The sequence below is a fragment of the Manis pentadactyla genome, chromosome 11, assembly GCF_030020395.1.
Source record: "Manis pentadactyla isolate mManPen7 chromosome 11, mManPen7.hap1, whole genome shotgun sequence".
NCBI lineage: Eukaryota > Metazoa > Chordata > Mammalia > Pholidota > Manidae > Manis > Manis pentadactyla.
The window spans coordinates 30,648,322-30,673,841 of record NC_080029.1 but is presented as its reverse complement, the minus strand read 5'-3'; the positions used below and the strand labels follow the sequence as shown (position 1 = coordinate 30,673,841).

Genomic DNA, 25,520 nt, shown 5'->3' with positions numbered 1-25,520 from the left:
TTGTTCTTATACTCCACAGATGAGTGAAATCATTTGGTATTTGTCTTTCTCCACTTGGCTTATTTCACTGAGCATAATACCCTCTAGCTACATCCATGTTGTTGCAAATGGTAGGATTTGTTTTCTTCTTATGTCTGAATAATATTCCATTGTGTATATGTACCACATCTTCGTTATCCATTCATCTACTGATGGACACTTAGGTTGCTTCCATTTCTTGGCTATTGTAAATAATGCTGCAATAAACATAGGGGTGCATCTGTCTTTTTCAAACTTGAGTGCTGCATTCTTAGGGTAAATTCCTAGGAGTGGAATTCCTGGGTCAAATGGTAAGTCTATTTTGAGCATTTTGAGGAACCTCCATACTGCTTTCCACAATGGTTGAACTAATTTACATTCCCACCAGCAGTATAGGAGGGTTCCCCTTTCTCGGCAACCTCGCCAACATTTGTTGTTGTTTGTCTTTCGGATGGTGGCGATCCTTACTGGTGTGAAGTGATATCTCATTGTGGTTTTAATTTGCATTTCTCTGATACCTAGCGATGTGGAGCATCTTTTCATGTGTCTGTTGGCCATCTGAATTTCTTCTTTGGAGAACTGTCTGTTCAGCTCCTCTGCCCATTTTTAAAGTGGATTATTTGCTTTTTGTTTGTTGAGGAGCGTGAGCTCTTTATATATTTTGGATGTCAGGCCTTTATCGGATCTGTCATTTACGAAAATATTCTCCCATACTGTAGGGTACCTTTTTGTTCTATTGATGGTGTCCTTTGCTGTACAGAAGCTTTTCAGCTTGATATAGTCCCACTTGATCATTTTTGCTTTTGTTTTCCTTGCCCAGGGAGATATATTCATGAAGAAGTTGCTAATGTTCACATCCAAGAGATTTTTGCCTATGTTTTTTTCTAAGAGTTTTATGGTTTCATGACTTACATTCAGGTCTTTGATCCATTTTGAATTTACTTTTGTGTATGGGGTTAGACAGTGATCCAGTTTCATTCTCTTACATGTAGCTGTCCAGTTCTGCCAGCACCATCTGTTGAAGAGACTGTCATTTCCCCATTGTATGTCCATGGCTCCTTTATCGAATATTAATTGAGCATGTATGTTTGGGTTAATGTCTGGAGTCTCTAATCTGTTCCACTGGTCTGTGGCTCTGTTCTTGTGCCAGTACCAAATTGTCTTGATTACTATGGCTTTGTAGGAGAGCTTGAAGTTGGGGAGTGAGATCCCCCCACTTTATTCTTCTTTCTCAGGATTGCTTTGGCTATTCAGGGTCTTTGGTGTTTCCATATGAATTTTTGAACTATTTGTTCCAGTTCGTTGAAGAATGTTGCTAGTAATTTGATAGGGATTGCATCAAATCTGTTTATTGCTTTGGGCAGGATGGCCATTTTGAAGATATTAATTCTTCCTAGCCAAGAGCATGGGATGAGTTTCCATTTGTTAGTGCCCTCTTTAACTTCTCTTAAGAGTGTCTTATAGTTTTCAGGGTATAGGTCTTTCACTTCTTTGGTTAGGTTTATTGCTAGGTATTTTATTCTTTTTGATGCTATTGTGAATGGAATTGTTTTCCTGTTTTCTCTTTCTATTGGCTCATTGTTAGTGTATAGGAAAGCCACAGATTTCTGTGTGTTTAATTTTGTATCCTGCAACTTTGCTGTATTCCGATATCAGTTCTAGTAGTTTTGGAGTGGAGTCTTTAGGGATTTTTATGTACAATATCATGTCATCAGCAAATAGTGACAGTTTAACTTCTTCTTTATCAATCTGGATTCCTTGTATTTCTTTGTTTTGTCTAATTGCTGTGGCTAGGACCTCCAGTACTATGTTGAATAACAGTGGGGAGAGTGGGCATCCCTGTCTAGTTCCTGATCTCAAAGGAAAAGCTTTCAGCTTCTTGCTGTTCAGTATGATGTTGGCTGTGGGTTTATCGTATATGGCCTTTATCATGTTGAGGTACTTGCCCTCTATACCCATTTTGCTGAGAGTTTTTATCATGAATGGATGTTGAATTTTGTCAAATGCTTTTTCAGCATCTATGGAGATGATCATGTGGTTTTTGTCTTTCTTTTTGTTGATGTGGTGGGTGATGTTGATGGATTTTCGAATGTTGTACCATCCTTGCATCCCTGGGATGAATCCCACTTGGTCGTGGTGTATGATCCTTTTGATATATTTTTGAATTCGGTTTGCTAATATTTTATTGAGTATTTTTGCATCTACATTCATCAGGGATATTGGTCTGTAGTTTTCTTTTTTGGTGGGGTCTTTGCCTGCTTTTGTTATTAGGGTGATGTTGGCTTCATAGAATGAGTTTGGGAGTATTCCCTCCTCTTCTATTTTTTGGAAAACTTGAAGGAGAATGGGTATTATATCTTCTCTGTATGTCTGATAAAATTCCGAGGTAAATCTATCTGGCCCAGGGGTTTTTTTCTTGGGTAGTTTTTTGATTACTGCTTCAATTTCTTTGCTGGTAATTGGTCTGTTTAGATTTTCTGTTTCTTTCTGGGTCAGTCTTGGAAGGTTGTATTTTTCTAGGAAGTTGTCCATTTCTCCTAGGTTTTCCAGCTTCTTAGCGTATAGGTTTTCATAGTAGTCTCTAATCTTTGTATTTCTGTTGGGTCCGTTGTGATGTTTCCTTTCTCATTTCTGATTCTGTTGATGTGTGTTGATTCTCTTTTTCTCTTAATAAGTCTGGCTAGAGGCTTATCTATTTTGTTTATTTTCTCAAAGAACCAGCTCTTGGTTTCATTGATTTTTTTCTATTGTTTTATTCTTCTCAATTTTGTTTATTTCTTCTCTGATCTTTATTATGTCCCTCTTTCTGCTGACTTTATGCCTCATTTGTTCTTCTTTTTCCAATTTTGATAACTGTGACATTAGACTATTCATTTGGGTTTGTTCTTCCTTCCTTAAATATGCCTGGATTGCTATATACTTTCCTCTTAAGACTGCTTTCACTGCGTCCCACAGAAGTTGGGACTTTGTGTTGTTGTTGTCATTTGTTTCCATATATTGCTGGATCTCCATTTTAATTTGGTCATTGATCCATTAACTATTTAGAAGTGTACTGTTAAGCCTCCATGTGTTTGTGAACCTTTTTGCTTTCTTGGTACAATTTATTTCTAGTTTTATACCTTTGTGGTCTGAAAAGTTGGTTGGTAGGATTTCAATCTTTCTGAATTTACAGGGGCTCTTTTTGTGGCCTAGTATGTGGTCTATTCTGGAGAATGTTCCATGTGCACTTGAGAAGAATGTGTATCCTGTTGCTTTTGGGTGTAGAGTTCTATAGATGTCTGTTACGTCCATCTGTTCTAGTGTGTTGTTCAGTGCCTCTGTGTCCTTACTTGTTTTCTGTCTGGTGGATCTGTCCTTTGGAGTGAATGGTGTGTTGAAGTCTCCTAAAATGAATGCATTGCAGTCTATTTCCTCCTTTAGTTCTGTTAGTATTTGTTTCAGATATGCTGGTGCTCCTGTGTTGGGTGCATATATATTTAGAATGGTTATATCCTCTTGTTGGACTGAGCCCTTTATCATTATGTAGTGTCCTTCTTTATCTCTTGTTACATTCTCTGTTTTGAAGTCTATTTTGTCTGATACTCGTACTGCAACACCTGCTTTTTTCTCCCTATTGTCTGCATGAAATATCTTTTTACATCCCTTGACTTTTAGTCTGTGCATGTCTTTGGATTTGAGGTGAGTCTCTTGTAAGCAGCATATAGATGGGTCTTGTTCCGCTTGGACTGGTCACACAGTTCTCTCAATATTCTTTCATTTTTAGAGATCCTTTTTTCTCTCTGTGCCTCAGCTTCTTTGTATTCCTCTTCTCTAGTTTCCATTTCATTTATTGTCTCCTCCACTGTATCCAACCTGGTTTTAATACCCTCCATCGTGTTCTTCAATGATTGGATCTCTGACCTGAATTCATTCCTGAGTTCTTGGATGTCTTTCCGTACCTCCATTAGGATGTTGATTATTTTTATTTTGAACTCCCTTTCAGGAAGAGTCATGAGGTCCATATCATTTAAATCTTTCTCAGGAGTTGTATTAACAATTTTACTCTGGACAAGGTTCCTTTGGCATTTCATGTTTGTATATGGCACCCTCTAGTGTCCAGAAGCTCTATTCTGGAGCTGCTGAGCCCCTGAAGCAATGTCAGGGGTCGCAGGGGAGCAGTACTGGGGTTAGGAAAGAGCTGTTTCCTGCCTCCTGGCTCCTGTGCTTGTCTCCACTGCCTGAGCCCATGGGCCACGCACACAGGTATAAGTTTTTGTCCCAGAGCAGCCAGATATGGATCCCTGCTTTCCACAAGCTGCCGGAATCCCAGTCTCCCCAGGAACTCTGCCTGTATTAACTTTCCAACCCGGTAGTCATGTGAGTCTCATGAAAGCACCATGAAATGTAGGTTTGTGCTCCCAGAGCAGATCTCCGGAGCTAGGTATTCAGCAGTCCGAAGCCTTCCACTCCCTCCCTGCTCTGTTTCTCTCCCTCCCGCCGGTGAGCTTGGGTGGGGGAAGGGCTCGGGTCCCGCGGAGCCACAACTCTGGTACGTTACCCTGTTCACTGAGGTCTGCTCTTTTCTCCAGGTGTGTGCAGTCTGACGCTGCGCTCTTTCCTGCTGCTCTCTCAGGATTAGTTGCGCCAATTAAATTTTCTAATTGTATCCAGTTTTAGGAGGAAGCCTCTGTTTCTCCTCTCACACCGCCATCTTTAATCCTTCCGATGCTAGTAATCTTTATTAGTAAAATGTTATTGCTTCTAGTTCCTCTCAGTGGATAAAGCTAGAAAACTTATGTATGTGTATGCATACATGCACACATCTATTCATACCTATTTAAGTGCATATTTAAAATAATGAGTTCATACTGATACCTCTCATTTCAATCCAGTATCACATGGTTCAGTCTATTCTTCCTCATTCCTTATTTGTAATTCCTTCTGCCACAGTCAGAAACCTGGCTTCCATATGGAAACATTTTGAATCCTTAGAATATAAGCCGATTGTGACTCTTAAAATTAACTAAACTGACTTCGTTTTTAATATCATTTTCAGGGTCATAATCGTATCATTGCCTACAGCAGACCAGTTTATTTCTGTTTATGTTGTGGTCTTATTTGGCTCTTGGATTATGGTAGCAGAAATCTTACTACAATCAAGTTCAAACTGTATGGAATAACTTTCACCAATCCGCTGGTGCTTATATCTGCCAGGGATTTAGTTATAGGTGAGTCATTTTTAAATTATCTCAGATCTTAACATTAATTTAGTTATGTGCAAATAGTTCTCTGATACCAATTATATAGATAAAAGTAGGTTTAATAGGCTCATTTTGCTGTTTATTGTAATTCAGTGAGGAACAAAACCAGGGCTATTACAAATGGAAAAAGCTAATGATGGACAAATATTCTAGTAAATCTTTTCTTGAAGCAGATGCAATGGAAGGTTTCCTTTGGATCCTATATCTGAGGTTTCTATTACATGAAAATGGTTGAGATAATTTTAAAAGCTGTTCTTTATAGTTGAAAAGATTATTTAATACCCAAGTGGTTATGTGGAGAGAGGTAATTTAAAATTATCTTTTAAACATATGCTTAGTAGTTTATATTAATTTTGGATTTTTAAAATCATTTATTTTATGTTCTTAAATGAAAACAAAAGGCTGGTTGTAATATACTCTTTTTAATGTGCTCTTCTTCCCTTCTGTAGTGTTTACACTCTGCTTCCCAGTAGTGTTTTTCATTGGTCTCCTGCCTCAGGTGAATACGTTTGTAATGTACCTTTGTGAACAATTGGATATTCATATCTTTGGTGGTAATGGTGAGTACTTCCTTATAAAATTACAGATTGCAGTATTACACAGATCACTAAGTAATAAACTGAACATTAAGATGCTTTTCCAGTTTTTATTTTAGAATTGAAATTAGAAATAAAAGACATTTACTTAATAATTAAAGACTGGGCAAGAATTAATTTGTAGAGCAGAAGAAGTAGTCAAGTTTACTACATTAGTGAGAGATCAGGAATAATGACTTATAATAAGTGACTTATAATGATTTATAAGTATTGTCCGAAACTAAAAGTTACAGTGAGTTTACATGGAACCTATATAGACTTATGAAATATTTATAAATAGTTATCTATCCCAAATAGACTGGGCTCTGATATATGACATTATATTTGGATTTTGAACTAATCTATGCGTTTGGTCTATCTGTGTATTTACTTTCAAAATAAGTGAGGTCATACAAATATTACTCTGAAATAGATAATGGTTGGCAGAACTTAAAGATAACCCATGGGGAGAGACCATGGTTCAAATATACCCTTACTTAGTTTAGCCATTTAAAATTTTACTGAAAGATGAGTGTGTAAGTAGAGAAAAAATATGAAAGGGAAAGAAATTACTATTATTTTATTGTCCATTTCTTTTCATACTTCACATTTGCTGTCCAAATCTCCCAAGTATATACATAAAAATGATCTCTGCTGAAAAAAATGTTGATATTATGGTTTAAATTTTAAATAGGAACTAAGCTTTTTTGATGTTGCTATGTACATCTAGAGCACTTTTAATGTTCTGAAAAAATTTTTAAGAGATTTTAATTAAGACTGGGCTGGTCTTCAGCATAGCTAAATGGCTAGAAGACTGTCCCACTATTTAGGGACTACTATAGGTGTTACATTAATCTAGGTACTATGAAGATGGCTTAGTATAGATAATTTATAATGGTGGACTAATCATACTGTAATTCATTATAATTATGTTAGTTTATTAATACCTCCTAAAGAAAATGTGTTTAGCTGTATATTTTTGTATGCTTACCATGTAAAATTACCACTAAAGAAAAGCTGTTACCCATATTTTTAAAATGAAGAATAGCTGTCTTAGCCATCCCCTAGTCCTTTCTATTAGTAATCCCATTGGAACTATTTTTTGTTGTTATTGTTAGTAATTACTCAGATCTATACTTGTGTGAGAATTAAGTAACACATGGGAATATAAATTTAATTCTGTGGGTATCGCAAGTTCTGTTTACATAGACATATCTTTCAAAGAATACTTATAATACATCTCCAGTTCCTTTTCAGGCCTCTTGCGAGCTTCATTTTTCCATGCTTTTTTAAATAAGAATATACATTCTTGAAGCATAATAGGGTTACAGTTTTTTTTCTGCAATATACTAATGTTCATTACTTCCACAATTAATATATTTTATCTTGTATTAAAAACTGTGGATAGTAAATCTCTGTCATTTCAGAATTTTTTAACAGCACAGTGAAGTAACTGAATTTTTAAAAATCAAGTAGATGTTTAATTATAGTAAAGATTACACCATTTTAAATACTCTTCAGTGACCTTTTAAGATATGTTTTTTTCTGTAAATGTATAAAATATTAATTTGTTTTTTCCTTTCCTGTCTAGCCACCACCAGCCTGCTTGCAGCACTTTACAGTTTTATCTGTAGCATTGTAGCAGTAGCCTTACTGTATGGATTGTGTTATGGAGCTCTAAAGGTGAGCAGTACATTATAGAATATTTTGTCTTTAAGGCTGTTTTTCTACATGAAGATTGTTTTAAATTAACTAATAATGATTGTTTTCCTGGTGCCTCTTTAGCATTAATTTTCATGATCTTCTGTTGAACATTATTCTCATTTACTTTGAATTGAAAAGCAATTTCATAGTTCACCATTATTAAAAGAAACCCTTTTCCATGCAATAATCGGAGGTTGATACTAGAAACATTATTAAAAATTAAGCTGGTCTGGAATAGAGGGTGGCATGGGAATAAAAGAATATGAAGTTAATTTTAGATTTCTAGTTAAAAATATATGTACCTACTATTCATATCAAAATTTCTTAAAGCTCATGAGAACAGGTCAAGGACTGCAATTTAAGATACATTCTAGTAAAAGTTAATGCCCTGATAGTTAATGTCATTATTTGTTTAGAGGGATCTGAATGAGCCTCGTTAGCTCCATTTTAAAAAAATTGTCACTAAATTGTAAACATAAAAACTTAAAAATTTTAATATACAACTCTTAGCCCCTGCTATTATTATTATTTTTTTATGGTTAATATAAGATAGAAAATGATAGGATTGAGAGAACTATGAGAAGTGATTCATAGTGTCCTTCCTTGCTTTATTTATTCACTAGCATTTATGGAGTGCCTACTGTGTGTCCATTACCTTACCCAAACCATTTCCTGTTTTTAAGTTGCTTGTTTGTTAGCTGTGATCAACAAGCAACCAACATTTTCATAGATGGTAATGAGGAGGCTATGAAAACAGAACATTATGGGTATATAAATTAAGATACCATTTTGTTCAGTATAAAGGGATTAAAGATAATTTTCCAAGAGAGTGGCTTTTAAACCAAAATTTGAAGTACAAATAGGAATTAGCTAGTCAAAACAAAGGATGAAGAGCCAAAGGGTTGTAGAGAAAGTGTGCTGTGTACAGATAACAGCAAATAATTTGAAATTGCTGGAGGTTTGGGCACATGAAGAAGGATGGCCTTCAGTAAGGTTGGAAAGTTTAGCAGTGGCTGGATTATGAAATATCTTTTATCCTGAATGTATTGGGGGTAGAGTTGGAAGACCATTAAAATATCTGAGGTAAGGCAAGAAAATGATCTTTACATTTTAGAAAGATTGGTTGGTCCTCATTGTGAAGGAGATTGAATTATAAGACGAAGGATCAAAAGTAGGGACATTGTTGTGCTGCAATCTTGAAATTATGAGGGGCTTAATTAAAATTGGGTTCAATGAATGTATTTAGAGACACTGTGGATAAGAAGAGCCAGAATAGAGAACTGGATCACTTCTGGGTAGGTTCTGGCTTTGCCAGCTGGTTAGATAATGATGCTAATGCACAAGATTGGAAATCTTTGAGTTCAGTGAGGAATTTGGTGTTTACATTTGGACACATTATTTGTTGACAGTTGTGGGGTATCCAGAGATGGATAGCAGATAATTATATTAAGAATTAATATAACTAGTTAATTAAGAATTAACAAAATTAAAGTTTAACAAAAGGCCTGCTAACCTGAATTGATGAGAAAATGGACACAGATAGAACCCTGGGAAATGGCAATATTGAAACAATGGATGGGTCAGAATCCTGCAAGGGAAACTTAAGTGGCAGTACAGTTTCAACAAGTTTTCAGCGAATTTGGCAGTTAATAAGGTATTGATGATTTTAACAAAACAACTTCTATTTTGGCCAAGGAAGCTAGATTAATGGTAAGTTTTGACAAATGCATACATCTGTGTATTATTCACCCCTATCAAGATATATAAAATAGTTTTATCACCACCAGAAAGTTCCCTCAAGTTCTTTCCCAGTTTCCCTGCCCCCCAGCCATTTTTATTACAGGTTTGCAGTTCTTGAACATCATATAAATGGAATTGTAATGTATTTACTCTTTTGTAGGTGATATATTTTGTTCACTATATTGCTTTTGAGATTCATTCACATTATGCATATCAGTTATTTGTTCCTTTTTATTGCAGAGAAGTATCCCGTTTAGTTTAAAATCCTTACTCACATTGTATGAATATGTCATAGCTTATCTACTATTTAGAGATGAACATCTGAGCTGTCTCTAATTTAGGGATATTATGAATAAGTCTATTAAGAACGTTCTTGAACAAGTCTTTTTGTGGGCATCTTTTCATTTTTCTTGGGTAAATACCTAAATATGGAATTGTGCCAGTTTTCTTAAGTGGTTGTACTAGGCATCTTTCTTAGTTTTAATTTTTGCCAAAGATGTACATGCATCTCTTTTAAAGATTCAAATATTTCTATAAGACTCATTGCCAGGAACAGCAATCCCTTGCCCCTTTATCCCTTACTCAAGGTTATCATTTTCCAATTTTTGAACTGAATTCTTTTGATATTTGCCTCCATATTTCTGAGTTCTACTTCTTTTCTCTTTTATTTTGTCAAGTTGTAGGCATTATCTATGAGCTGTGCTTTATGGACGTTGTAGGCTTTCATGCTCTTTATAGAAGCTGTGGGCCTAACTTTCTTTTGCCTATTTTTACCATGTCTGCTACAAACAGTTCTTCCTTCCTCATATACCTGATATGTTTACCTTACAGTCACTATACAAACGCTATTCTACATATATTTTGTTTTCCCTTCACCTTTGTTTTCTTATGTATTTATCTCTCATTCTCAAACTCTTCACATATTATTTAACTTTATTTTCAGTAAATGCAAGCATATCAGGAATTTCAGTTTCTAGCTCTAGCACTTAAATTACTTAAACCCTCTGTGCCTCACCTATATATTGGGAAGTAGTAGTACATATCTCCAAAGATGATTGTAAGAACTATTCAGGAAATACAAGCATCTAAGAATAGGGCTCGACACATAATATTCAATATGATGGTAAAAAGATTTTGATGTAGCCATTAGAAAAATATCTCTACATTGTGGAACAATTTCTAAACTATTATTGAATGACAAAAAGCAAGTTGTATAATAAACCACCATTTAGTTCCCCACTCCTGCCATTCTCCTGTCTTGAATCCCTAGAGAAAGAGGAAGGATTAGAATGTTGTTCACCTCACAGACCGTACTTGAGACCTGTTGCGTGTTCCGTTCATCAATACGTTTATCAGTATCCATCTCTATCCCAAGTCCCAGCTGGCAGACTCCAGCGCCACTGCCATGACCAGAGCAGACATGGCACATCCACTTCCACGGGTTTGGTTGACCTGCAGCCTCACCCTTGTATTATTTATTTCTGGGAGTATGCAGTACATTTGTTCCAGAAACACTGCCTGGCCGCTCAGTGCTGTGAAGGGTAGAGCGACATATTAGATGAGCAAAGACAGCAGGAAAGCTGCACATGAAATGTCTGGCTTTTTTTGCCTGAAGTGTTGTATCATGTGTTGCCTTTTCCTATTCCATTATTATATATAGTCAAAAATGTGCTGCACCAAGTTATTTCCTTTTTCATAAGGGAGAACACAGTTTACTGTAAGCTTAATACTGATTAAAATATGAAATAAATAGCAGCATTTATCAGAAGCAAGTTTCTTATTCCTAGTGTATAAATAGAGCTTTACTACCAAAAGAAGTCTGGAGATGATCTAGCAGCTAGATTCTATCTCATCAGAAAGCAGTAAACCTAAATTTTTCTGAAATAACATGCAGTTAATAACATGGCTAAAAAGTTTTTGTTGTTGGACATAAAATAATGATATGATAGATTATGACTTAGAAGCGTTCTGTTCTGTCAAACTTTTTTTTTCCCAACAGGATTCTTGGGATGGCCAGCATGTCCCAGTCCTTTTCTCCATTTTTTGCGGTTTATTAGTGGCAGTATCCTACCACCTCAGCCGACAAAGCAGTGACCCCTCTGTACTTCTGTAAGTGCAACCAGTTGTTAGCAAATCAAAGACATTTAAATAGGTTGGCGTTTCTTTCAAATTTAACTTCTGAGATGTTTTCTCAATATCTTGTCAAAGTGATGTTGACTTAATCTGTAGCTGTTTTCAAAATATGTTAACTGGGTCATTGTAACTATATTGACTGAGAGTATTAGCATTTTCTCTGAAGTATCAAAACTGTGTTATAATAAAAATGGTCTCACTATGTACTTATGGCATCTTAAATTTTTTGGAATTTATTATTTGCTAATGATTAAATATACTTAGATCACCTGGTTTTCAATGGCAAACTTTGCCATTTAAAGTGCTAATTTTCAAGTAGTGTATTTCTTTTTATTAATTATTTTCTTTCCATTTCCTTTTTTTTCTTTTTCTCTTCTTTACTTCTTTGTCTGAAGCTCTTTAATGCAATCCAAAATTTTCCCAAAAACAGAAGAGAAAAATCCTGAAGACCCTCTGTCTGAAGTAAAAGATCCACTGCCTGAAAAACTTAGAAATTCTGTTGTAAGTTTTAGCTTTTTAGAATTGACTAAAAGATGTAAATTTTACACAGTTCATCATGTTATATAATGAACACTTTTTGAAGGCCTTTAGTAATTGGGGAAAACCTTTAAGTTTATATACACATAAATATATATAAATAAGTACATACACATAGTTTTATATTGTTGATTGACTTTATTTCAGATTTTAACATGTAAGAAATGCTCATTTCTCAGTTTATTTGGATGTAGAACAGTATGCTAACCATTCATTTGCAGATCAGGTGAAATTAAGTAATTTCATTGTTTATAGAATTCTTGATTCAAATTGATTTAAATCAATTTAAATTCAATTTAAACTAGGATTTGAAAGATGAATATTAACAAATTAGATTGATTTTTTATTGTTTTATTGATAAAAACTGTCTTTGTAAGTCATCTGCTAGTCTTCTAGTATGTTTGATTTCTCAAGGGCAGTGTGTTTATTTTCTAGGTTGAAGAAGAGAGCAATAACCTATATTTAATGTACTTAAGTAAATATAGTAATTTTTAAAAAATCTAATTTAGTGAATTTTAATAGTCTATGTTATTTCAGTAAATATTTGAAAAATGAATTCTGTAGGTTCATGTAGCTTTATGGAACAAGACATAAAACGTGGCTTTTTCTAACTTAGGAAATTATTTCCACTTGTGAAAGACTGAATTTATATAGGTCTTGAATTAGACATGTTTACTTTCACTGAGCTTGAGCTATTTATTCACACATTGTTTAGAAAACTAGAGAAATACAAAATTGCCTCAAGACATAAACATTTTTTTCCCTTTAGTTTTTTCCTTGTAGCAAAGGACATTTCATGTTAAATATAGTAGTATATTTCTGAATCTAGCTTAAAAACATAAACCCACACACAGGTCGGTTGACAACCTAAGATAGCAAGAGGTTTCTGGTTTTCAGTAAATCACCAAGAGAACCAAAATCCAGAAAGTAAGGTTTGGATAATAACTTTGTTACCCAAAATTATATATTCTGTAAATGATAAGATAAGGTAAGTACTTCATTTTCTTTCCCACATGTAAAAAAAGAAACTTACAGATTAATGGGGGAAAAAAATCTTCCTTCCAGAAGACTTTGTTTTGATAACTAATGTTGTTTAATTTTTTGGTACTGCAGTACCAAACCAAAATATGAGGAAATTAAGGAAGAAAATAAAATGGAAGCTAATTATTATGTGTAGGAAATATCCAGATATTCTGAAATATAGGATCAGTGAAAAATTATTTCTTTAACTTTGCCAGTTGGGAATAAGGGAAAGTTTTTAAAAACGTTTAATGTAATTTTTTGGTAATTCTGTTCCACAGAGTGAGCGTTTACAGTCTGATCTAGTAGTATGCATTGTAATTGGTGTGCTGTATTTTGCCATTCATGTAAGCACAGTGTTCACAGTATTGCAGGTAAGGAAACATTTTGTTCTTTTAGTTGGGGAACAGTAACTTTGTTTAGACTTATTTCTGATTTGATTGTAATGTTTGCCCATAATGCTGAAATATATGACTTTTTGTATGTTTGGTTTTAACAGCAACATACTTATTTTCTCATGGTTTCTCTGGGTTATGAATCTGGGAGTGGCTTAGCTCGATGACCCCAATTCAGGGGTGTTATGATGCTGCTGTCATATGGGGCTGCAATCAGCTGAGGCTGTTAGCAGGCCTCAGTTGTTTGCTGACTATTTGCCAAAGACTTTAGCTCCTTTCCATGTGGTGCTCGCCATAGGCTGCCTGAGTATCCTCATGAATCGCAGCTGGTTTCCCCAGCTGATCCTAGAGAGAGAGCCCAAGACAAAAGCCACAATTTTAAAAATATCATTGATATACAATCTTACAGTGGTTTCACATACACAAAACAGTGGTTCAACACTCACCCATATTATCAAGCCCTCACTGCCTCCATTGCGGTCACTGTCTATCAACGTTGTAAGATGTTACAGAGTCATTATTGTATTCTCTGTGCTGTACTACCGCCCCAGTGACCTTCCTGTATTGTGATTGCTAATTATAGTGCCCCTTAATCCCCTTCTCCTTCCCCACTCCCCCTCCCCTACCACCCCTTTTATAACCACTAGTCCCTTCTCAGTATCTGTGAGTCCACCGCTTTTTTGTTCCTTTTGTTTTGAAAAGCTGCAGTCTTTTATAACTGATGTCAGATGTGCTATATCACCACTTCTTCCATATTCTGGGCTACACACCACGGCCCTGGTACAGTGGGAGGGGAATACAAGTAGGTGTAAATACTGGGAAGTGAAGATCATGGAACTGTGTTGGACTCTGCCTACCACAGTGTGCCCGCCCACTGGCCCCCATGATTCATGTCCCTCCCACATGCAAAATGCAGTTATCCCGTCCTGAAATCCCCTAAAATCTCATTCCAGTACAGCTGGAGGTCTAGAACCTCGTCATCTAAGTCAGGTCCAGGTGAGGGTGCAGGTCAGGTGGTGGTCCTGCAGTGCAAGCCGTGCAATTCCCACCCCCAGCACTCTTCAGAATTCTTTGTGCACATGGTGTCACTTTGATCATGATGCACCTTCACATAATTTTCTTCTTGTGTTTGTGTTGGGAGTACATTGAATCAATGTTCTAGTTTTCATCAGATCTGGAAAGTTTTGTTCATTGTTGAATCAGATGTTTTTTCTGTCCTCCTGTATCCCCCCAACACCCATAGACCCCACCTCATGGATTTGTTATATATATCTTAGGCCTCTTGAATTTGTCCCACAGTTCACTGGTGCTCTGTTCATTTTAATTCTTTTTTTCTTCCTCTGTGTTTAATTTTCAGTACTTACTGTAGTATGTTTGAAGTATTGTTGATATACAATACAGTCTTACATTGGTTTCAAATATACAACACAGTGTAACTCTTAATGTTCTTATCTCCTAATTCTAACTTCTGTGTTACCTTTGGGTAATTTTTGATTGGATGCCCAGCATTATAAATTTTACCTCGTTAGGTATTGGATATTTTTCTATTTCTAGAAATATTCTTGAACTTTGTTTTTCAGGACTATAAGTTACTTGTTAACAGTTTATCCTTTCAGGTCTTGTTTCTAAGGTTTCTTGGAACCAGGGTTGTGTGTAGTTGAGGCTAACAGTCCCCCTGCTAAGGCAATATCCGTTTGAGTACTCTGACTGGTGCCCTGTGAATCTTGAGCTTTTCCAGACTGGCTTGTGAAAACAGACTAGCCTGTGAGTGCTGGATCCTATTTTTTCTAATGCTTTCCTGAGGTTCCCTGGCCTTATTTTTAGTTTCCTCACCCACATGTGCTGAGCCCCCTGAATACTTGAGGGAGAGCCTCTACAGATCTTCAAAGTCTCCTCTTTGGCATGCTGCCTTTTCTGGTGGACTCCAAGTGCCTCGGTCTCTCCAGGCCCTGGTACACATCCTCAGCTCGGGAGTCCAGGCTTCACGTGGGCTCCCCTCTCTGCTCTGTGACCTGGCAGCTCTCCCAAGGCAGGAAGTAGTCCTGGTGCTGACCTCATCTGTTTCCTTATGTCAAATGCATTGCAAACCATTGGTTCATATATTTTATTCTGTTGTGGTTTTTCATATGGGAAAGTAAACCCCCTATTACTTAATTTGGCCAGGAACAAAGGTTACATTTCTTAATTTTATTTAACTTTTTTGCCTGTTTTTCTTTTCTTCCAACTTGAATGATTAATTCCATAGTACTTCACAAGCTGAGGTCCAGTGGCTCTTCCAGGTTCAAATGGAAGCTTCTTCATATCCAAGAGGTTCCAGAGTTTCTAAATATGACTTAATTTGAATATTAGAAGTGATGGTATTTGATTTTCTCTTTTGTGAATTTAGTCATACATAAGAATTCATTTCTAATACCATGTGAAGGCACAAAAAGGAATACAAGTGACATACAACATTCTTGTAGTAAATAGCAAGCAATACACATCAAGCTATTCTCTAATTATACGATAGCATGAGACCCCAAAGAAAGTTGTCAATGCGTTTTAAAATATCTGTAAGACACTAGCAGCCACTAACTTGCATAGCTGATTTAATCAGAAAAACTACATAATACAGACATGTCAGCTGTAGGCAAGTGTTTAGTTATTGCCTTTGAAAATTGACTTTGCTGTTATTGAGCTAATTAATTAGAGGTTCTCCTATGGGTCTCATAGTCACTTCTAATTTTCTCAACATTATTCTTTTAGCCAGCTCTCAAGTATGTGTTGTATGCATTGGTCGGCTTCCTGGGTTTTGTAACCCATTATGTGCTGCCGCAAGTCAGAAAACAGCTACCGTGGCATTGTTTCTCTCTCCCTCTGCTGAAGACAATGGAATATAATCAGTATGAAGTTCGAAGTAAGTATTTCATTAACATGCTTCTTTTTAAGACACTGGATTTTTTTCTCTTTATTGAAAGATGACAGTTAAGCTTTGGCTGTGTCCCTTATACTTAGTTTGAAGCTGTAATGAGTCAAACCTTTTGCAGGATGCCTTAATTTCTATTGAAGTACAGATGTCAGTGCTATAATGCCAACTTTCCACAGAATAAAACTTCTTCCTTCTCTGTGTTGTTCTTTACAGACCTCTCTGATGAATCCTTCTGAGTATACTATGACTTCTCTTCCCTCAGTTTTCCTTGACATATGCAGACAACCCAATCCTCTTCAAAACTTCTATTTGAAACATTTTTGGCTCAAAGTGTAGGAAGAATAGAAAGGTCTTTGTTCCTGTTTCCACTAGAGATACATATGTTCCCTCAGAGAAAGGTGTAAAAGAGTTGGTCAAGTAAAGAGAACTTTAAAACATTTATAATTGCTGTTACTTGTTCAGATTTGGGATAAAGTATAAAATGACTGAAAAAGAGGTAGAAGGCAAGTCCACTTGGCAACTTCTTGTTTACCACATTAAACCCTGGCTTTTCTTTCTTGTTGTAAGTATTTCGTCCTTGATCTTTGGACTCATGTCCCATAATATACTCTATTTCCTCATTTTAGAGAAGTAATAAAAGTTTACATGTATGTAAATCATTTATTACATGCCAGTGATTAAACAAGTAAACATTTTTTCCTCAGCTTTTTTCTTCAGATAGTGAATTACCATAAAGCCTAAATTCGTCAATTGTTTGGAGAGAAATTAACTTTTTTAGAGAACTCTGAAGCTTTTGAAAGCTTTCTATTCCAAGTTTGACTTTGTATTCTCAAAGCAAATTTCCTGGGCCTTTTAGCAAAATTGCTTATAAAGCATCATGTTATTGTAATCGTGATCAGCAGTTTGATCTTGGAGAGAGAATTAAATAAACACTAATGTGTAGGTTGCAGTAATAGTACTGCTGGTGAAGTTTTACAAGGTACATGCTCTTCTAATATGGCAAAGTGACATAAAACTATACGAGAGCTTCTGCCATCAGGAAAATAATTTAGAATGATGTATTTTTTTTGTTTTGAACTGTTAGTATTACTTTCACAGATAAATAATATTGAGTATATCTGTTTTTAAAGAGCACTCCTCACTAAATAATTGATATTTCTTTATTTTGATCTTAAAAAAACATTGTCTATGTTTTTACAAATTTTGAATTAACCTAACATTTTTGACTTACTGAAAATACTAGGTATTAGAAAAGTTGATGTTTTTACCCCTTATACTGATTTTAGCAGCTGAAAGAAAAGTATTATTCATTAGAGAACTTCCTAAAGCCAGGTGACACTGGTTCCAGATAATCTAAGAGCCTGATCTTAAATCTTTCAGTTTATCCTAGTATTTTACCCAGTGAAATTAATAATACTAACATGTTGGAAACAATATTACTGGCAATGAAGATGACTCTTACGAAGTGTGTGAATCCGAAACATACCATACTTTCACATCTGTCCTGAGATATATCTCGTGTGTGTGTGTATTTTAGGATTTTGAAAATAGATATTTTAATAGATCACATTTCTTTTTTGGGGAAAGAGACTGTCTAATAATCTCCAGTAACCTTTCTCCAAAGTTATAGGCATAAATGGAAAAAGTTATGGTTAGAAATTGAGGTTTCAGGAATTAAAGTTTAAAATGAAATTCATCTAAATTTAAGCAATATCTCAGTTGCAAAGTTAGATATGTCTCAGAATTCTTAGACTGATGGTTGAAGTACTAGATTTTTTACATTTTTTATGGGGTAGGGCTGAAGTTGAATTCTTATCAGATTGCCAAAAATATTTCATACATTAGTTGATGTGGTCTTGTCTGATATTGCCTTATTAGATGCTGCCACTATGATGTGGTTTGAGAAATTTCATGTGTGGCTTCTTTTTGTGGAGAAGAATATCATCTATCCATTGATTGTTCTCAACGAACTTAGTAGCAGTGCAGAGACAATTGCTAGTCCAAAAAAACTGGATGCAGAGTAAGTACAGTATTTCTTAAATCTGAGTTTGACTACTGGGGGCTGTCAGCAATGTTTTAAGTTACTGACCAAGTAACAATCATAGTCTCTTTGGGTCAAGGCACTCTGAGATTTAAAAATTCAGGTGAAATTTTGTCTTACTTTCCTTTTCTGAACATCTGTTACTGCTCTTGGCATATCACTACTGCAGACATCTTGTTGTTAACTGATATTTTATGAGAGCACATTTACTAAAAAAGGTTATTTTTAATATTAGATAGTGAGTTTGGGGGATGGCTATTTTTTTGTACTACAAATCAGACCATCTAGGTGATCAATTGCCTAGAGAGGCATCCTATTGGTCTACCCACTAGAGTTAGGTATGTGTTGTTGGGTAAGCATTAATATATGTTTTTTATGTGCCAAATGCTATTAATGTTAAAGAAATAGAAATATGGAGGAACTAGAGAACCACATGTCAAAATTGCAGTACTGTTACTTATTTTCTAAACATGCTTATTTATACAAAAGACAGATCATAATACATATTATTATAAGGGAATATTATAAGAAGTTATTTTAGGATGTGATTTGTTTAGCTATATAAATCATTTTTAAAAGTTAAAAATTTAACTAGTGGTTACCAAAGGGGAGGGGGTGGAGAGGGAGAAGGGGATTAATAGGTACTATAATTCACAATCACAATATAGGTAGGTCATGGGGAAAGTAGTACAGCACTGAGAAGACAAGTAGTGACTCTATAACATCTTACTACACTGATGGGCAGTGACTGCAATGGTGGGAGGCAGCTGAGGACTTGATAATATAGGTTAATGTTGAAACCACAATGTTGTTCATGTGAAACCTTCATAAGATTGTATATCAATGATATTTTAATAAAAAAATAGCCACAAAAATGTTTAAATTTTATATGCTTAGTAAATGGTGATTTTTCTGAAGTCAGTATATTTTTTAAAATTCAGTCATTGGTTGATGAGTTTTGCTTTCTTTATATTATAGATTTGGTGCATTAATGATCACCATTGCTGGTCTAAAGTTGCTACGATCCTCTTTTAGCAGCCCTACATATCAGTATGTCACAGTCATCTTCACCGTGCTCTTTTTCAAAATTGACTATGAAGCTTTTTCAGAGACCATGCTATTAGATCTCTTCTTCATGTCCATACTCTTCAGCAAGGTAATTTATAGCTGAAAGGAGTATCCCTGTCTGTAAAAAGTTTCTTCTTAATTTTGTGAGAATTATGCTTGCATTTCATTCATATCATTATCTTTTAAGTAATACCTTTCTTTAATCAATCAGTTATTTAGGAGCATATTAGAAGCCCTAAACAGTGCCAGTCACTGTGATCCATAAAAGACATATTTCTTACTATAGCAAGGAAGGTAAGATAAGTTGTATGGAAAAATTAGAGAGATACTAATAAGTATATATTTTTAAATATTTGTGTCTTCCAAAAAGGGGGTTTGATTTTGAAGAATTTTAGAAATAGACATGGTAGCAATTGAACCGGCCTGTAGCTGCTTCATAGATGGAAGGCGGAGATAACATGAACGCTGAATGAAGTGGGTATGTCTGTTGGCCGCATAGCCCTGCGGGAGCAGTTCAATAGGGATGTTTGCAGAATACTCTGAAGCTTACAGAATGCTTCTAAAATGTGCTATCCACCCATAAGACAGGTGCTTGTAGTCCTTTTACAAGTGAGATGGTAAAATCTGGGTGGTCTGCTGCCCATTCTTAAGAATCATTTTGTGGAACCACACCACTACCTTTCTAAATGAACTAGGTTGTGCAATAAGATAATTTAAAAATTTTAAAAAGCTTAGATTTCATGTTAACACTGACCATACAAAGGACTTTGACACGTATTATCCCATTTGATAGGTTACAGAGAGCTGAAGCATATGAGCAGCTACAAAACACAGTAAAAGCCCAATTTTAGGAAAGTTAGCCTGGTCAGCCACATTTGGGATGAAATGGGAAAGAGAGAACCTAAAGGTATGGAGAAAAGTTTAAGAGATTGTGATAGTAATTCAGATGTGATAGAGGTCTGACCAAGGATGGGAACAGTACAAATGGAAAACCATTAATTTCCACAAGGTTTTAGTGACAGTCAGTTTCAAAATATTGTGCTACATATTGTGCCAATGGCTTCTAAAATACTTAGACATATTTGTTCAATCACTAATTTGTATGCATTTTTATTATTTATTTCCTCTTCTAGGGAGCATGGTTAACCAAAGGAGGAAGACAGAAAGTTAATCAGATAATTTTTTGTATAAAGAATAGTATGGTTTCTCACATATCTAAATATTTAGAGTAGAAACTGTATTGCATCTTATTATATTGGTTGGGAAAAGTGAAAGTTACAGTAAAATATAAACTATAAACAATCCTTGAAATAATCACTACACTTAACTTGCATTAGTTTGGATTTTCTTAATACTTTCAGTTGTTAAAAATGTTTTTGAGAGCATACCATATGCAAGAACTGCTTTAGATGCTTAGGCCACATCAGTGAACAAAACAGAAAGCTCTGACCTTAAGGAGTCGGCATTTCATATGGTTAGTGGATAGAATTTAACAGTGATAATCAAGTAATATTCAGGGGATGTCTTCAGATATATTTTTTATTTTAAGATAACCCTTGTCAGATACGCCATCAGTTCAAAAACCTTTTAAGAAAAAATTGCTCTGAATATGTACAGAAATGTTTTTATCCACTAACCACTTATCCATGTAATTGCCTATCAATTTTTCTTCAATATTAGAGTTAAAATTTGAGTACAGTCCATTTCACATTCAGAATCTGAAGAGTTTTCTGAATCACTGCTTTTAGGCAAATTTTTTAAAGGCATCTTGATAATATACATGCTGCTTTTACTTGCTGTCATCCTGGTCATATTAGCCCCAAGGATTGCCAGCATGATTTTAAGTCATGGCAAAGAATGCAAGGGTTCATCTGTGTTTCCTAATTGGTTGAAGCTATGATTCATTTTTAAATTGGAAGTTAAACAGATTCATTTGTAAATCAGCTAAATGACTTAAACATGATGTGGCTGTGCCTGAATCATGGCACGGAAGAACCTTTTGCTTTTAAGATTCTGTGATTTGTTTTGAGAATTGGGGTCTTGCATTGCCTAGCATGCAGATGCAATCTTGAGTAAACATAGTAATTCTCTTTCAGTGTTGAAGACATGTTCACAACAAAACAGATCCTAATTTAAGTAAGACTAAAATGTGTATTGTATATCCATTGATGAGAATACCTAAGATTATTAACAGATAGATGCCTAGTACGCACTATTAAATTCTTAGGCAGTGACAACTGTATTGCAACTTTATCCCCTCCTGGCTGCTTTCAGATTCTTTTTGACATTGCATTTAAACCATAACGCAGCTTCCAAAGCATTAAAACTTGAAGAAATGTGTCTCAGGATAAAAATATATATGTATTACTTAAACTTAATAGACATCTAGAATTCCTGACTTTCTTTGATTTGCTCATAGTAGTACCAGTGTAGCTAGGAGAGGCCAAAGAATTTTTTTAAATGGACAAAACACAAATCCATAAATCAGTTAGCTGCATTTACTTGAAAATATGTGCAGTGTTTGGCAGTTGATATGTCTTCTCCTTTTATACAAATGGCAAGTAATTTCAATGCCATTTCCCTATTAGGAAGAAAATACATATTAGGAGTCTTTCATTTTCTAACTCAAATATATGATGATAAGGTTTTTTACTGATTGTTTTTCTTTTCCTCCTACAGCTTTGGGAACTCCTTTATAAATTGCAGTTTGTGTACACTTACATTGCCCCATGGCAAATTACATGGGGTTCTGCCTTCCATGCTTTTGCTCAGCCCTTTGCAGTGCCCCGTATCCTTCTAAGAAAAGTTTTACATAAAGGGCAGTTATATCCTTGATGAGAATGTTGGTTTGTAGGCATAACCTTTCACAGGTGAAGAGTATAAGTTACTATGTGATAAATTATCAAAAATTCAGTCCTTTGAGTCCATGCCTATATTGATTTTGAATATTTAGCTTATATTAACATCTGTGTTAATATAATAAATCATCTTAATATAATCTTAATATATATAATAGATCATCTTAATATAAAAAACATTAAGGTTTCATAATTTAATAATTCTGATTTAAAATTTTGTGTTTGCATTTGTTAGTATTAAATCCTGGAATTTTCAATAAATACAAAATATGTTTAGAAATACTTTTAAAAGAACGAGTATATAAAACATTTTTCATGATCATATTATAATTAAACTTTATGTCCAGAATATCCTCATCATTTAAGAGAACTTTCTAAATAAAAGTAAAGGTTAGTGATCATGTAGATGTTGACATGCAGACTTTTTGTATCTATAAATTTTAATGTAATCCTCTGGAAAATTAAACCCAGGTATCTTTACCCAAGAGTGATATATGGACTTCTACCAAACATATAGTAGCAAATATTTGTTTGGCTTCCTTTAAAGCGTCATGTCAATTTGTACTTCCCTGGCTGTCTTTGTGTTTCTATTCCCTTACACTGTTGACACCCTCTTTTGTATTCCTCTGATGGACCTCATTTTTCTAATTTCTGTAATTGCAGTATATTTGTGTGTGTATGTGCACATGTGCTCAGGTGATGTGTGTGTGTGTGTGTCCATGTGTCTTAGATGAATGTTAAGGTCCTTAACCATTTTCCCCAAGATTCAGCCATGTTGTTTGTTCAGGCTGCTGTATCAGCCTTCTTTTCTACTCCACTAAACCCCTTTCTGGGAAGTGCAATATTCATCACTTCATATGTTCGACCTGTGAAATTCTGGGAGAGAGACTATAAGTGAGTAAAATAAATGATTTGAAAGCCAGTTTTTGTCAATCTTACTAGGAAAAACTATTGACAATGTTATAAGTAATTAATTAATGGTTAGTAATTTTTTGCCAAGATATTTTGCTAAAATTTTATATTCTTAAAATTACAAAATTTATAAAATTAGAATCAATGAATACTATTTATTTTCTCTACCTTTGTTTCTGTTTATGAGATTTTTAAAAATTTAGTTCTAGTTGAATATACTCATTTTTCTGTCTTTTTTCTTTAAATGATATTTCCTAGAATTATTCCATATTAATAAAACTCTCAAACTTTATACTGTGCAATGTGTATATAGTCCAAATTAGTTATCTTACAGTTTTCTTAGAAGTAATGTTTCTAGAACTAAATTTTTCATAGGTTATTTCTGTTTTCTCATGAGGATAAATTTTCAATGACCATCTTTGTTCATAAAGTATTTTCATTTAGGTTTAGTCTCTTACACAGGCTGTTTTATATGATGCCTAGTAACTATCCGTATATGTCATCTCACCAAATGTCTTTTTATTTTTTTGATTTAAGAAAAAATATTTAAGAAGATAATTACTGATGCATGGAGTTTAAACATTTTAAAGGCTTTTAATATGTATTAACATACATTGAGGAAGAGCCCAGTACTATTAATAATTCTACTGGCCATCTCCATAGCTGCTTTTCTGTCTACACTTAAACATATTGGGACATTTAATAGGTGAAAATAGTCATCTCACTTTTTAAACATGAACTAGCTTGTGGATTTGAAACTTTTGCTCTGGTCATTAGTCTAAAATCAAATGTGGTATTTCCATTTTTGCTAAATTTCAGTGTTATTTATATCCTATTCTTGGCTAACTTAAATTTAGTTCAAAATAATGTCTTTGGCATTGGTCCTTAAATTTTTTTGGTCTTAGAACCCCTTTACAGTCTTAAAAATTATTGAAGTCTCCAAGGAGTTCTTGTTGATACAGGCTTATTTGCCAATATTTACTGTATGAGAAAATGAAACTTGGAAAGTTTTAAATGTTTAATAGCTAATTAAAAGATAACAGTTGACCCACTCGATGTTAATATAAATAATATTTTTATAATGAAAATAACTATATCTTCCATCCCACTAAAAAATAAGTTGGAAGAGTATCATTTTTATAGTTGCATAAATTTGTTTAATGTCTGGCTTAATATAAGATGGCTAGATTTGCATATCTGCTCTGCTTTCAGCCTGTTGTTGTAATATGTTGTTTTGGTTGAAGTATATGAAGAAAATCTGGCTTCACAGAGACATAATTGAAAGGAAAGAAGTATTTAATAGCCTTTTCAGAGAAGTGTGGGTGTTCTTTGATCTAATTTGACAAATAGTTGTTTCTTAAAGATCAACGGCAGTATGGAATCTAAAACCATATCTGTGGATTTTATTTTGAATCTTTTATCCATGTATTCCCTTCTAACAGCATTTATGACCATTTAAAAAATATTGGTTCACTAGGTAATGTAGGTCTTGCAAATTTTGACACATTGTATTCTTTCACATCACCACCAATCTCAAAGTATTGGGAAGCTATTAAACTTATGATGGTAGATACTCTATTTTCCAAAATTCTGAAATTTGCTTGAAAACTTGAATGTTATTATTGGCAGCATTCTCATGAATTTTGGCTATTTTTTCCTGTGCATGTGTGGCAGTGAATAATAGTACCATTTGGTGGTGTTGCCTTGGTTCATGTTAAAGCCCCAGCCATCTTACCCCCCATTGCTTTGGTACCACCAATGCAGTAGTCAACACAGTAAAAAAAGCAAGTAACAGTTCAGTAATGAAAATAATTTTGATCTGGAAAACTTCCTGAAGGAGTCTTAAGTTCCCTCTTCCAGTTTCTGTGGATCACATTTGGGGAGCCCTCTTCTGAAGAACACTGTACCCTGGGCATTAATAGAACTAACTACCCCTTGCAAAGAATGTTTCATGCCCTGTTTATTTTTAAGACCTGTATACTGTGTTCATTTTTTTTTTTTTACATTAAACTCAGTGCCTTTCCACACACTGTTCAGTGAAACATCAGCTAGGAAATAACCATCTTATTTATGTACTATGGAGGTCTCAGTAAAAAAAAAACCTTAACCCTAAAATTATGCCACTAAGGAGTTCTATCAATATGCTCATAGGTTTTTCTCAGAGATACTCATAAAGTGGTAGTATTTGTTTCATCTATGTCATATAGTTTCTCCCTTTTAATTGTTAAACATTTTTCAAATATAAAAATGTACTAAATATGTTTTATTTTGCCCTCCTCAGCACAAAACGAGTGGATCATTCAAATACCAGATTGGCTTCCCAGCTTGATAGAAATCCAGGTAATAGCTCTATTTGTGAGTAAAGGATCAA

General features: G+C 34.6%; 1 protein-coding gene across 8 annotated transcripts in view; it reads left to right on the top strand.

Annotated features, from left to right (window-relative positions):
* PCNX1 (pecanex 1) overlaps positions 1–25,520 on the top strand; it is a 197,405-nt gene that overhangs the window by 146,571 nt on the left and 25,314 nt on the right. For all 8 annotated transcript variants that reach the window (XM_036913325.2, XM_036913324.2, XM_036913329.2 and 5 more), the window contains 12 exons: positions 5,054–5,225; positions 5,708–5,818; positions 7,425–7,516; positions 11,277–11,386; positions 11,806–11,911; positions 13,249–13,341; positions 16,108–16,258; positions 18,149–18,290; positions 19,290–19,467; positions 22,059–22,167; positions 23,002–23,131; positions 25,431–25,489. In XM_036913325.2, the coding sequence (XP_036769220.2) occupies positions 5,054–5,225; positions 5,708–5,818; positions 7,425–7,516; positions 11,277–11,386; positions 11,806–11,911; positions 13,249–13,341; positions 16,108–16,258; positions 18,149–18,290; positions 19,290–19,467; positions 22,059–22,167; positions 23,002–23,131; positions 25,431–25,489 (1,453 nt within the window). The remainder of the gene's footprint in view (positions 1–5,053; positions 5,226–5,707; positions 5,819–7,424; positions 7,517–11,276; positions 11,387–11,805; positions 11,912–13,248; positions 13,342–16,107; positions 16,259–18,148; positions 18,291–19,289; positions 19,468–22,058; positions 22,168–23,001; positions 23,132–25,430; positions 25,490–25,520) is intronic.